At 35.7% G+C, this 15,912-nt stretch overlaps 1 protein-coding gene across 3 annotated transcripts in view; it reads left to right on the top strand.

Moving 5' to 3' along the window:
• LOC108715732 (BMP/retinoic acid-inducible neural-specific protein 3) overlaps positions 1-15,349 on the top strand; it is a 562,767-nt gene extending 547,418 nt beyond the window's left edge. For all 3 annotated transcript variants that reach the window (XM_018261156.2, XM_018261155.2, XM_041561593.1), the window contains exon 8: positions 13,854-15,349. In XM_018261156.2, coding sequence (XP_018116645.1) covers positions 13,854-14,970 — 1,117 coding nt within the window. In that variant the 3' untranslated portion in view covers positions 14,971-15,349. The remainder of the gene's footprint in view (positions 1-13,853) is intronic.
• The last annotated feature ends 563 nt before the right edge of the window (positions 15,350-15,912 follow it).

Genomic DNA, 15,912 nt, shown 5'->3' with positions numbered 1-15,912 from the left:
CAGATAGTAAAAATGTAATATCTACCCATACCCATTAATCACTGCATATCCCACATGGTTTCTGGCTCTGCAATAGGCTCTGCAATAAGTGATTTTAAATGTTACCAGTGGAATTTCTTGACGTGAATAAAAAGTGCCAAAGATAAGTAATTCCCCCTGCAGGTATGTAAAGTTAATTACTTTACATTGACATACCATACACCTCTTCTGGTGAGGGACATGGTCTGTTTTCAGGATTTATGCAATGTTTGCAGGATTTTCTTTCAGCTAATTTATCTCACTAAAACCTATGATATATTATAATAAACTGGTTCATGCATGGGTTTTTTTTTTACTGCTATGTCATTGGTTTGTCTGAAAATTTAACGTGCATATAGCATAATATTCATTACAATTTCTTCCTTAAAATGTATTACATAGTGGCTGATCAGCTTACAATATACAACACAATAAAAAAAAACATAAATGAACTCTCAAACTTCATTAAAAATATAACAAACACATCAAAATGATAGAAATGTTGGTATAGATAAATAAAATTCATCAGTAAATATTCATGATGTTCATCCCCAATTCCGTAATGCAATTAAAACATGTTTTGAAATACTGTTTATTGGAACACACTGACAGAGGTTAGATGTGTTGTTTCCCTATTATTTGCATAACACTGGATAACACAACGGATGTTGAATACTAAAAAGGTCCATAAATTGTTCACAGTGTTCCCAAAACCATTCACTTACCAGACAAGGACCTCCAAAATATTTCTTTCTTAATGAGTATGTGCATAGTCTTTATACCATTTTACCCTACTTTTGATTTATTAGAAGAAAGAAACAGCTCTTACACATGGCTTAATTTCAAACCAGTCAAAGGAAAACAAGGGATTCAGAAAGTGAATAATTTATTGCCATGGCCATATCCCACCTTGCTATAAACTGAAAGTCAAAAAGCTAGGAGAATAGGGTACAATAAAAGTATAAAAATGCCAAAGTTCTGTCATATTTTTCAAGCTGAAAATATTACTGGTGTTCTACAGTACATGGCAGATCTGCTCTGGACAGCAATCATAGAAAATGTTACAATAGGAATGCTAATTAGGATTTCCATATTTATGACATACCTGGGGACAACAGTGTAAGAGGACTATACTGTAAATGAAAGAGCTCAAATAGTAGCAACCAAGCAAACCACACAGGAACAATATCCTTGTAGCAACCCTTCTATATGGTTTTAAACTGTTATTCTGTAATCATGTCTTTGTAAGCTCAAGTTCACTTCCATCACTGACTTTATTATTGCCTAGGTTGCTGAATAACATGGCAAGTTCTGCGGTTGAAATATATGCCCTGGATCCCATAAAAGGTTCCTTTTACTTGTTTTTTTACCAGACTAAAATAGTAATTTCTTACTGCTCATGGAAGGAATATTATGGGATCCCAGAAGCAGCTTATTGGGTTATACTTAATTGAGAATGATTATTAAAGAATAATTTTGATTTGATTGTGATATTCATATGTGTTTAGCACATATTCTCTGTTGTCCTCTCTTTATTTATTTGATTGTGTTGTGATGAACTTCTCTCTAATAAAAAGCAAATCCCATACCATTGGATTGGTTCTTCCCATAAAGATTCCTACCAGGAAGCTAAATACTAACTAGCTTACTGATGGTAAAATATTTATGATACTAGTTTGACAGACTTGCTTTTGAAGCAAAGGCATAGCAATAGGGGACAGTAGAATCAACTGGCTTTAGGGGCCAACAAATATAAAGGGCCCATCTTCTAGGATGTCCCTAAAAAACGTTGAAACCTGGTTTACACAGATAATAAAGCTTTTGTTTAAATATCGCAACAACTCACTTTTAAAGGTCACAAGTACCACATAATCTATTGTGGTTGTAGCCAGAAACTTTATTGCGTATTTGATGTGTGTATATGAAAATACAGCCAAACATAATTTAAGCAAGAGTTGAATGTTGTAATTATGGCAAGCATGACTGTAGCGTTAACCAACTGCAAGTTGCTGGGGCGGAATAGTTATTTTATATGCACCTCGTGATTTAATACACTAATAGACAGTTTAGAACTTATATATAATAAGGGGTGCTTGACATGGTACACGAGCTTACGTATTTTAGCCAAGTGTTGTACTATAGTTTTGGAATATTTATTTATATTTTGTGTGCAAGCAGTGTTTTCTCTGTAGCAGGAGGTCATCATCAAAAAGATAATATAAAAGCTGGTCAGTGCTACAGCAAGTGCTCACTCACAATTCTTCTCTTTGACCCTCAGTTCTCCAGCTACAGGGAAATCATTAACCCCACTAATGATGTAATCATAACAATATATTGTGTGACAGACAGTAGAAAATAAGACAATTATTTTACTGAAACATCAATTATATTTGCCCAGAAAATTAAGCTGTACCTTGGATTCCAATCTCATTTCCAAACTGAATCTGAGAGATACCACACTCAAACAGTAGCATTATATTTTTGTTAAATACACTTTAGAAACCTAAAAATAATTACAGCAGTGTCTAGAGGATAAAAAAAGCTAATTAAACTTTAACGTGCTTCTAAGACCTTGAAACAAATTTGATTAATTGTTGATATCATGTCTTAATTTTAAAAAATTGTCTGCCAAAAGCAAAAATATAAAACTATTCGTTCACCTGATTATTTATAGAGAGGGCGTCCACTGCAGTTCTTCAAGTCTTATTAAAAAATGCTTCGATCATATTAGCGATGTCTTTGAGACAATGTTTGCTCCTACTCAGTTTAGTTCTTGGGGACACTGCTACAGTGCATTATATCAAATGAAGTCTTACACTATGGTGGGAATTTATTACTGAAGTTCTTTAAACATATCAAATTCAACTTAGGAATATATGAATATTACACCTTGGCAATTTTGCTTACCCTGTCATCCAAGTCCCAGGACACATTTTTACCCTTGTGGCATGTATACTGACATGGGCATGAGCACATATGAGTACTGCAGCGTGCAGGAATTCTTCTGTGGTTGAAATAAGGGGAAAAAATTACTCAGTTGATTCCTGAACTTGTAAGCATTATGGAGATGGCACCATATTTGACTTGTCAGGCTAGTGTAAGACTGGTAAGTAAATAAAATGTAACTAAGGTTTTAGTTGCCCTTTGCAAAAATAAAAATCAGAACATGGCTTTAAACCTATCTGATCTTATTCAAAACAAATTGTTTACTGTCACATCAAGAAGCATAGCAATATAGAACATGCACTGGTCCTCAATTTCAGTGTGCAATGTTTTCTGGGAAAAAGCTGCTTGAAAGAGAGTATGATTACTCTTTACAAGTACACTAGAGGGCATTATAGATAGATAGTGGGACTCTTTTTTTTCCCATAAAAAGGATCAATCCCCTAAAGGCCACCACTACGCAGCAGCGTAGGCTGTTCATTACAATGAGGGCAGTGAAGTTGTGGCATGGCCCTGCTGGATGATGATGCGATGGCTGATTCTGTTAATTCGGCTTGGATGGTTTCTTGAATAAGCATAATATCCAATACTATGGATGCAACCTTGCAATAGTGTTAAAAGTAATGCAACAACTTGTAATATGTCACAACCAGACCCCTGAGATAAGCACAACTTCTCCAGCTGAATGTACATTTATAATGTGCAGCAATACCATAATAAAGGAATGATATGCATTATGTTGCACTAAGGAGATCCTACATCTCTCAACATCACAGCGCAGTGCCAAACCAACTATCATTGGTATACTGAAATCTTTATTAGAGCAAGAACATTTCATGCTCAGAGGAGCAAAGCAGTGCAACTAATGTATACATTTTACAGTGTGTAAAGTGGAAAAAGAGCAACGTATTCAATGAAACCAATTAATTCTGCATGGAAAAAGAAAGTCTGATGAAGCAGGTTTGCTATTTTAAGAAATTACTGACTGTCAAAATAAAGTGGACAGCTCTGACCTCGTATAATATAATTCCCTGATAATCTAATGAAAGTGGAACTTTTCCAAAGCAGCAACTTTGGCTAGAGGTGAAAGTGCTGGAGCAATGATCATAACTTAAGGTGACATTTTAAGTCTGGAAAGCTCTGACTTGGGTTTACCAGCGAAATGCGCCCTTGGAATTGCCTCTATTGAATATAAATGCACAGCATTAATCACCGAGTATATCTGTATAGTGTAACACATTTACAGCTTGTTATGCAGTAACATATATATACTGTATATAGTATATTTCTAGTATTTGCACTTTTGCTCCGAAGTCACCATAAGTGGCATTCTATATACTTACAGTAGCTACCTTATTCCGCATTCTGTGACAACCTTTATCCCCACCATGCTTTAACCTTTCTAATGTGTATTACAACATCTCGAATGAAAACTTCACTTACCTGCTCCAAAGCCTATAATACATTTTACTTATTCTTACTCCATCAAATAAACAAGTTGATTTATTTACTTAACTCTGTCAATCACACTCACTTCTAAATTAGTGTCTTGTCTTCTGTTCCATCCCCTTTTTGAGATGTTGGAAGGAAGGGGAGATAAACACATATTTCATTTAAAAAAAGATTCTTTAAATGCAAAAACTACTATTGACCAAAATGGGATATTATAACCCCCAAATTACTTCTTTTCAAATGCAACGTATCTCATATATTTATATAAATCTGCATAGTACACTCCCTTTCCTTTACAATGTAAACATTTGTCTGGCATTTGATTAAAACGGCAGAGTCAGCGTGTTTTCCATGTCGTCTCTGCAGGAGTACTTTTAAACAGCATGTCCAAATTAATTAATAGAAATCTGTAAAATGCCCTTTTACATCTTTTACATTGAGCCACCATTTTGTGATGGTCTGTGTGTTCCCTCAGAGATCACCCGACAGGAAATAATGCAGCTCTAACTGTAACAGGAAGAAGTGTGTGAATAAAACACAGCTCTGTCCATTCATTAGCTGATGTAACCTAGCATGTATGTGTGCCCTTTGTTTGTGTGTGAGCACACTGAATTGTATGAACCAGGCAATAATTGATATTTAAAATGGCAGTTTAATAGTTAGGATTATTCAATGCCACATACTACTAGAAAAGTATATTTTTAGAAAAATGGTTTATATAGATGATGTCAGGGGTTGGTGATGTCAGGGGAGGGGCTGATGAAGGTTGTTTTTACCTGGACATCACTTCAAAAAATTGGGCTGCCAGGGTGAAATCCAGACAGGTAGCAACCCTATAATAGTTATATGAACAATTTTGGTCTAGACCTTGGAACACCAAGTCTAAATGCTGCAATATAAAGATAGGTAGTGTCTCAGCCATAATGAGCCAGATTCACTTCCATGAGAAAAGGTTTTATTTTATGAAAAGCATGGAGAAGATTCAGTTTGAGATGCAATTCAATTCAGAAAAAGTTATCTCACTGTTTATCAAGTGAAAATTCTATTGAAGTCTATTGGAAAAAAAATTGAACTGAATTAGGAGAAAAGCTTTTTCTCCTCTTATTGAATCTCATCCATGGCTTTTCACGTGATAAATCATGAGATAACTTTTTCTGAACACTGAATTGAATTTGGCCCAAAGTGTGGAGACAAAGGAAGGAGAGTTTACCATTTAAATAAACTTTCTATGCAAACACAAACATAACCACTTTTTAATGAAGGTTTTTGCCATGTCACTAGACCTTATTAAACATTCCTATCCCATTTGTGGAACATTAAACTACTGAGAATCACACCATTACTGTGAACCTGGTGCCATAGGTTTCAGAAACGTATGTGACTACTTAACCTCTATCCAGAATTAATAAACTATAAAAGTTAGATTTTTATTTTGACCTCTGTTGATCGAGTGTGGCTGCTATTATATTACATGTAGTGAGTTATTTACTAAACTCTGAATGCAGAAATCCCAAAAAATGTTTGATTTTTTAGTATAAAATCTGTTTTAAAAAATCACAATATTTTCAGGATTTATTAAACCCAGAGGATGGAAAAGTCAGAATAAGAAAATCTGGCATCTAAGTCCCAATGATTTTGTGAGGTGTGCTTGGTTTTGTCCAATACCCCGAAGTTTTCTGAGTTTTCAGGCAAAAAGCATAAGAAATCTGAGTTTTCATGTGAAAAATCCGAAAAATTTGTGAAAATCAGATTTTTCGGGAAAATGTAATAATAAATAAGTGTAAAAAAACTCAAGCGGATTTGATCGAAGTCTGTAGCAGAAAATGTTGAGATAAAATCTGACTTTGATAAATAACAGGTGCCTCCCCTTGCCTTCCCCTCATTAATACATTGCTGCTAAATACTGCTTAATGGGAATAAGAAAAGGAATGACTTATTTACAAAAATAAATATTGTTTTGAATGACTGATGAATGATTTTTATTGAAAAAAGAGAGGGAGAAGTGGATGGTGAATGGGGAAAAATGGCCGCTGGGAAAAATGTTGTATGTACTCAGAGTTTTTGCAGTGGTGCAAGAAATAGGAAGCAGTTTGGGCTGCCTAAATGATGCAGGTCAGGTTGGGGAACAGCACCCTCTCCATTAATAGTCCAGGTATAATTTGCATTCACTTGTACTTTAAGCTGAAAAAACACATACCAGAAAAACTAATAAAACTATCTCAAACTTTATACATTTCTTCTCTTAGATAAACTTAGATAAATCAGCCCCTTGTAGTCAGTATTCTGTACAGTTAAAGAAGAAGGAAATGTAACATCACTGCAGAGGTTGCCAAATGCAAAGGCATCACCCAATAATTATAATGACTTACTTGCTACCATTGTTAATAGAAACCTGCTTCTTCCCTTTTCTCGGTGGGTATGTATGCGCATTAGAGTGAAAAGCTGAACTTTAATCAAAGAGAATGGCTTTTCCACTCTCTGCGCATGCACCTGTCCAGGGCCACTTAAAAATGAAGAAGATGATCGCTCCATGTTGCTTGATACGAAGTACCCTGAGCCTTTGCGGTTTTCCATAAACAGGAGCACTGGCCTGGGATATCAAGTAAGTGAAATTAATCACTAGGAGGTGCCTAACATTTTCAACCCCCCATTCATTATACCTTCCTTCTCCTTTAAGTCAAAGTTGCATTACTAAAAACCTTCATGTTCCTACATGCTGAGGCAGGTGTGTTGATTTTAAAAATGTAATTCAGACATCAAGTAACATGTAGATTTCCCATCTCTATGAGAAATGTTTGCCTACTTAAATGGATAGAGAATAATTTGGAAAGCTGTGTCAACATTCTTCTTTTCAATTGTTGTAGGTTATTAAAGGAAATTCAATTTAGTTTTTGCGGCAGCAACATCTGCCCCACATTTAATAGCTTAGCTATGATTAGAAATAGCTGTTGAATTTCATTAAGGTACATTTTAATAAAATGTGCTCCTAGACTCTTATTTAATGCAAATTTATATACAGTATGGGATCAGGTTGTACATTAATGAATGGAATTACAAACTGCTGTTTATTATTGTTTTTTTTTTTCTTAGTTCATTGTTTCATTCAGACATCTCCCCTGCACTCATCTCATGCAACATTATTTTCATTTATTACAGATATATTATATACATTTTGTGAACCTTTGCATAATGGAAAAAAGTGTCAAGCATATTGTACGCAATAGATAATGTAAAATACGGTATAAATGATTTATAGTATAAATGTAAACTTACAATTTCAAGCTAGATCTAACAATGGTCACATAATCAATATTGAGACTCTATAACTGTCTGGGTATAAGATTACCAAATCATTTTGGCCAGTCCACCAATGGTGATATTGTACTCAAGCAGATCTATCACAATGGAAAACTTGACCATTCGGTGATCTCATTGGTTACCTCCAGAATTTAAACTGGGGCAGGGGGGCAGGCTCACCAATGTAGAGAGCAATTAAAAAACAGAAATTTAAATCTTAAAGTTACAATTTTTTTTGCAGATTTTTGCTTCTCCTAGTTACGTGCTACCTAAGGCAAGGTTCCTGCCTTGCCTGATAGTCGAAATGGCCCTAGTCACTGGTGTGTGAACGAAAGAGGCTGCATTACTCAAATTTCCATGTGTCGTTAGCTTTAATAAAGAACTGGGAGGCATGTAGGCTTCATTACAGGATATACAGTAACATTAATGGGATCAGAATATATAATAACTACAGAAGATATTCAATTTCATTATAAAACAACAAATACAAATAGGGCTTATTCATTTTCCTAGGTGAAGTTATTTTCAAGTGAAATTGCATCATATTTTTTTATTCCACAGTGCACTTTTTTCCAGAATTTCTCTTGACACAACTGTGCAGCGCCTAACACTACTATGACTAATTTGCCCAGACGGACTGCACATCCTGCCTAACATCATTTTCAGGGTTTTGCTAGTATCATTTCAGGTGTGCAAATGGAGTGAAACTGATATGTGTTTCAATTCTTTTGGCCTAAATGAGCTGTGCCTATTGATGCATGGTGCTGATGATATGTCAAAGGCATGGCAGCACTCAGTTCAGAATCGTAGGCAGGAAGCACTGGGTTGCACCAAGCTCAAGGGAAGTGCTAGGAATGCATTTTGACAGAAGTAACTATAATTAAAGTTGCTTTAGGTGCAACTCACTGCGGGGAAAAAACTAGACATATAAGAGGTAAATGAGCCCTATTGTGTTTGATATCTCTAGGCAGGGTCAGACTGGGGGGCCCGGGGTCCATCAGGGCTGCTGTCCAAGGGCCCCCCTCCAGACTCCTCCTGCTGGGCCGGTCGCTGTGCCACATGTGTGCGCATGCGCAATCTTTTTGCCGCGACCCCCTGACAAAGGGAGGTCGAAGCCACAGATCTGGGTGCGGATCTCGGCTGGCAGGGCCCACAAGAGCCGGGGGCATTTTGGTTTGTCTTTGCTTAGCCTTAAAGAAGCCTGAGCATAAAACTATTCAGATGGGAACCAGTGTTTCTTAAGCAAATGAACAACAGCAATACAGGTGCCAATGTAGATTAAACATTTGGGATTCAATAACAGTAGCATAAACACTGGGTCCTTGGTAACAGTTCTCCCAACCTAGCCATACAGAATTCTTCCTTGGCTGACTTTCAGTGACTTTGTATAAAGGAAACTGACCCACTGACACTTTAGGGCACATTTACTTAACTCGAGTGAAGGATTCGAATGCAAAAAACTTCGAATTTCAAAGTGTTTTTTTGGCTACTTCGACCATCGAATTGGCTACTTTGACTACGACTTCGATTCGAACGATTCGAAATAAAAATCGTTCGACTATTCGACCATTCGACAGTCAAAGTACTGTCTCTTTAAAAAAAACTTCGACCCCCTACTTCGCCACCTAAAACCTACCGAACCTCAATGTTAGCCTGTGGGGAAGGTCCCCATAGGCTTTCTAACAAATTTGTGATCGAAGGAAAAACGTTCGATCAATGGATTAAAATCCTTCGAATCGTTCAATCGAACGAATTGCGCTAAATCCTTCGACTTCGATATTCGAATTCGAAGGATTTTTACTTCGACAGTCGAATATTGAGGGTTAATTAACCCTCGATATTCGACCCTAAGTAAATGTGCCCATTTGTTGTTGAGATGAAAATGCTCAATAAATAATATTTGCTACCTATTAGCATACCTACACTATGTTGGCCAGCAGCATAGCAGTTCAAAGCTGCTGTGTAAAAAGCACAGTGGCAGCGTAAAACTGCAAATATCATGAAAATTATTCATTAAATTTAGTATTTAATATGGGGTTGTTTCGATTTTTTTCCTTTAAATGTATACATTGATACTTCATTCTATTCATTCTGATACTTTTCACAACAGGGTCTATAAGAAACATGGGGCTCCTGCACCCTTCCACAGGCATTTTATAAAATATTGATATATTTGTATTAAAGCATTGCAATGGCTACTATGGAAGTTAAAATCCAAATAAGAGAAGGCTATCTTGTTTGAGGGTCAGTGCAGCTGAAGGCAAACATTTTAGTGCTAGAAAGTAGAAAAGTAGAAAGCCCACGGCAAGGAGCAAAATGTTGACTTGTGAACCTGTCCTATTACTTATAATGACATGAATTATATTCCTTTTTTATTTAGCGATAGAAGCATTCAATATTTACTAATGTTCTTTCATAAAAATTGGAAAGCATTACTCTCAGGCACAGTCCTTGATTTTTAAAAGGACAACTTTTTTTGTAATAGGTATATATCAAAGTGTCTTCTTATCTGTCATCTGTCTTCTCATATATCTATCAATAATACTTGAAAGCTATTTAAAATGTGAATTTGCAGTTAGAAATGATGATTTGATAGATACATTAAGAGCAATAGCTGCAGGCATCCAGAGGTAGATCTGGAATTATTTCTCATATTACTCTTACTGCAAAATGAAAATAAGACCCATTCTGTTTTTTTGCTGTATTAAAAATAATCTACACATAAAACAAATGATTTAATTTCTTCCATTACAGAGAAGGTATCTGTTATCCAGAAAGCTCCTAATTATGGAAGGGCCGTAGACTCCATTTTGTCCAAATAATCAATTTTTTAAAAATGATTTCCTTTGTCTCTGTAATAATAAAACAGTTTCTTGCATTTGATCCAAACTAAGAATAATTAATCCTTATTTGAAGCAAAACCAGCCTATATAGATATACAATACACAAAAGCCATGAATATCTTGTATATTATTTCCTTATAATGATGTTCTGATGTTATCAGTTATAAACGGTGAGTTCTGATGTCATTCATGTCACATGACTCACTGAAACTTGTGTATTATAATAAATAAAGTACCCCCAGTTGCAAAATATGAGGATATTAGAATTACCTCGGAGATCCATGACCTGTATAAAAACACTCGGCCTTCGGTCATGAAACTCCTCGGTAACTTATAATATCCTTAAAATTTACAATAGGGGGTATTTTATTCACTATATAATGTACTATAATACACAAAAGCCATGAATATACTGTATATCCTTATAAACGGTGAGTTCTGATGTCATCAGTTATAACCGGTGAGTTCTGATGTCATTTCTGTCACATGACTCACTAAAACTTGTGGATTATAATAAATAAAGTACCCCCAGTTGCAAATTATGAGGATATCAGAAGTTACCTCAGAGTTCCATGACCTGCATAAAAACACTCGTGTTTTTATATGGTCATGAAACTCCTCTGTAACTTATAAAATCCTTATATTTTACAAGAGGGGGTACTTTATTCACTATATAATGTTTGCTTCAGAAACTCTACTATAGTTTATATAAATAAGCTGTTGTGTAGCCATGGGGGAAGCCATTAAAGCACAGGATACACAGTAGATAACAGATAAGTACTACTATAGTTTATATAAAGGAGGCAGACATTCAAAGCCAAAAATGGAGAAAAGGCACAGGATACACAGCATATAACAGATAAGGTCTTTATGGGAGTCTTCAGAACTTATCTGTTATCTACTGTGTGTCTTGTGCTTGAATAGCTGTCCCCATGGCTGCACAGCAGCTTGTCTATATAAAATATAGTTGTGTTTCTGAAACAAACACACTAGTTTTACCAGTGCAGTGAGCCACTACATTATATTGTCATTCCTTTAAAACTTTTAAATTTTTTGGTTTTGCTGTTTCTTTAAGGTATGAAGATCCAAATGATAGGAAAATCCATTATCCAGAAAACCCCAGGTCCCAAGCATTCTGGATAACCGGTGCCATACCTGTATTTATTGTTATAGGTCCACTTTCACTTTAAATAGCATAATATCAATTCTTTCTAAATTCTCCAACCACTGTTTCTCATAAAATTCAGTCTTATAATATATCTCTGACACTGTTTTATTTCAGGATATTAAACTGGCTTTTAACATGAACTGTGACAACCGATTTGGTAATTTTAAACCAATTTGGTTGACCATCAGTGAATATCTAGAGCACTAGTTAAGACCAAGTTAGGGTCCACATCTGACTATATATGTTGTCCATAATTTCTCAGGAGAGAAAATTGTATTGGCCATCAGTAAATGGCAAGTGCTGTGTCCAAATCCCACATGACTTGGTCCTTCTCATTATACAGTAACTGACCTGGGAGTTGCCACAAGGAATTGTGTAACTCGGCACAGCTCAAAGTCCATCTCCCCAGTTTATTGACACTATTGGGTGCAAAAAACAAGTAATGAGAAAAAGCAGAGCTCACCCACTCGGCGTCCTAGAAGCCCGTCTCCCCTCCAGCGGCATCATGCGAGAACTCCACAGGCGCAAGCAATCCCAACTCCACACAGGACACGATGAGTTCAATCAATTGTGGCTTTATTCCAGCAAACAATGTGACATACAGTGGCAATCAATAGTGCAGTTCAGCATACGCGTTTCGTGCCCAGAGTTACCGGCACTTCATCAGAGTGAAGTGGGTTTGGGTTTAGCCAGCGGAAAAGGTGGAAACCCTCATAAGAGCCCTAATGCAGAAGGTTCTTCTTTAAAACCATCATATTACACGGAGACCAAACACTGGGGAAAAAAGAATCCATCCATTTATTTTTCAGAGTATTAATGGAATATTAAATACATTTATACAACTTAAATACATTACTTACATTATATATATAATGTTTTTATCGCTACCCTCTCTTTGGTTATCTTTATCAAAACCACATAATTTTATCTGATGGCCTCAGTCCCCTTTATCTCTATGACCTTTGTGAAGCCATTTAAACTCCAGCAATCAAGGAGTGACAAGTCGATAAATGCCAACTGAATTCGATTAGTTTTATTTTTATTATTTTCTCCTTTTCAATTCCAATCTCAGCTAGACAGGTGGTCTCTTTTAGCACAGGAAAATGTTAACATAATCTCAGAGACCTCACGCAGGGAGTTGCCAAGAATTGTCAAACTGAAAGGCAAGTCCCATTAATTTCCCAACATTTCTGGTATATTCTGATCCATAGATGAATGGTGTTATTGGTGTTTCAAATACATAATGAGAGATTTCTTGGCTACAGAACTGAGTAATAGGCAGCTTCTGAGACCCAGCCAACACAATCACAGTGAAAGGTGATTTTTTCAAATAAGTTTATTTTTTTGCAGGAATTAAATAGCTTACATAGACTTATTATAAATGATTGATTAAACCTATAGGCACTATTAAGGACCAATGACCTCCAGAGGAAAAAGTATTGTGAGAAAAATGGTGGCAGTAACTTGAAAGAATCAGCAAGAAGGTGTAATTTAATTTTTAATTCCAAAATCTGGCTATGTCTCTTTAATGAAGTATTGAATATTTCTAATTTCAATTTTTTTTATCATTTAATCATTTTATCATTCATTTACGTAATTTAAAAATTTTGCTGCTTGCATTTACCTTCACAGAAATCTAACTGCGCTGAGAGGACAAAAATACATAAATGCTAATCTACAAATGCAAGTGCATAGGGCATAGTGATTTTCCAGCATCAATAGAGTGTGCATAGGAGCAAATTACTAGAATAGCATATCATCTAAGTGTGCTTTATTTTGCATCCATTGTAGAGCATTCATAAATGGAAAGTAACACATTGCTGCACTTCACTACTAAAGGTGTTCTATTGATTTCTGTGGGGGCAAACGTTGTCCTCTTACTATAGCTTTTCTTTAAAAACTTTTTTTTTTATTATTTTCATCCTCCATACAGTATTGGCATTAATCATGTTACTTTACCTTTTCTTTCAGCATTCAAATGCTCTCCTTCGAAGAGGGGAGCTCTTACTTTATAGGCAATACTCTTACTATAGCTTTTCATGAAATATTCCATCAATATTTAATCACTGAGAGTTTTGTTAGTAGAAAATAAACTAATGAAACAATATTTTAATTTTGTATTTATTTTTCAGATCTTCATCTTACTGGCTGAACCGCATTCAGTCTTTTCTGTACTGTAACGAGAATGGCCTTTTGGGAAGCTTCTCAGAAGAAACCCATACCTGCACATGCCCAAATGACCAAGTGTCTTGTCAAACCAACCTTCCATGTGTTGTTGGAGATGGAGCAGCTTGCCAAACATGTGCACCTGACAATCGTACCAGATGTGGAAACTGTAACACTGGATACATGCTTAGCCAAGGATTATGCAAGCCCGAAGTAGCTGATTCTACTGAGCATTATATTGGATTTGAGACTGACATGCAAGACACCGAGATGAAATATCTACTCCAAAAGAATGATCGTAGAATTGAGGTCCATGCCATATTTATCAGTAATGACATGAGGCTCAATAGCTGGTTTGACCCATCATGGCGCAAGAGAATGCTCTTAACTTTGAAAAGTAATAAGTATAAGTCCAACATGGTTCATATGATATTAGGCCTTTCTCTTCAGATCTGCTTAACGAAAAATAGCACCTTGGAACCTGTTTTGGCTGTTTATGTAAATCCTTTTGGCGGCAGTCACTCTGAGAGCTGGTTTATGCCTGTCAATGAAAACAACTTCCCAGACTGGGAACGGACTAAGCTGGACTTGCCACTGCAATGTTACAACTGGTCTTTGACATTAGGTAATAAGTGGAAGACATTTTTTGAAACTGTTCACATCTACCTAAGGAGTCGTGTAAAGTCTAATGGTCCAAATGGCAATGAAAGTATGTACTACGAGCCACTGGAATTTCTTGATCCTTCTCGCAATCTTGGATACATGAAAATTAACAGCATTCAGGTTTTTGGTTACAGCATGCACTTTGACCCTGAAGCCATTCGGGACTTAATATTGCAGTTGGATTATCCCTACACTCAGGGCTCTCAGGACTCCGCTCTTTTACAGCTTCTGGAGATTAGGGACCGTGTAAATAAACTATCTCCCCCAGGTCAACAACGCTTGGACCTTTTTTCTTGCCTGCTTCGCCACAGACTTAAGCTGTCTACCAGTGAAGTAGTAAGGATCCTCTCTGCATTGCAGGCCTTCAATGAAAAATTACCAAACACAGTTGAATATGAGACAACCAAATTATGTAGTTAACCTTAGAAATTAAGCACAATGCAAAACTTTCAAAGAGTTTTTACAGTGCTTTTGTGGAACAGTTTATGTTTTGAAGAGTACAATGAAGTTGTCTTTTCAATCTGTCATATCAGTCAAATAACAAATGATGGCAATTTAAACCATGAACTTGCTGACTATGAAAATATATCTTAATTTTTTTTTGTTTATGAATGAAATAAATACTGACACCAATCTAGAAGAAATTCTACTTTTTACAACAAATTTCCTTTGTAATTTTATATGTTCCAAGGCAGTGCTTTTGCACACTACATTCTCTTGAGGGAACATAAAAGGATACCAATAAAATTTTGTAGCAGAAGACTTATTAAAAAGAAATGCTTTGGGATTTTTTTTTTCTGTGATGTGAGTTATTTTGCGATAAACAATTGTATGAGAGATTGCACAGTGATTCCTCGGATTATACATATAAATACACATGATACAAGGTATCCCAAAACTGCATTCTTTTCACATTAAGTATTGCCAACTCCTAGGGGGAAAGTTTTAACCTATTTCTATTTTTCATTTTCACTTATTCATTATAGAAACATTTTCAGAACAACAGTTCACAAAAGAGAAATATTGCTGTTCATACAATGAGAAGATAAAGAATATATACACCAATATACAACCATAGTTATTAGACCTATGGTGCTATACTGAAAACAGTAATTTTAAAGGAATTTTTCAGTATACAAAGAAAAACTGGGTAAATAGATAGCCTGTGCAAAATAAAAAATATTTTCAATATAGTTAGCCAAAAAAATGTAATCTAAAAAAGGCTGGAGTGACTGGATGTCTAACATAATAGCCAGAACACTACTTCCTGCTTTGCAGCACTCTTGGGGGCACATTTACTTAGCTCGAGTGAAGGATTAGAAGGAAAAATACTTCCATTTCGAAGTTTTTTTTTTTGGCTAC

The sequence above is a fragment of the Xenopus laevis genome, chromosome 4S (genome assembly GCF_017654675.1).
Source record: "Xenopus laevis strain J_2021 chromosome 4S, Xenopus_laevis_v10.1, whole genome shotgun sequence".
In the NCBI taxonomy this organism is placed as follows: Eukaryota; Metazoa; Chordata; class Amphibia; order Anura; family Pipidae; genus Xenopus; species Xenopus laevis.
The sequence above is the reverse complement of the archived record's forward strand: the minus strand, read 5'-3'. Positions and strand labels throughout refer to the sequence as shown.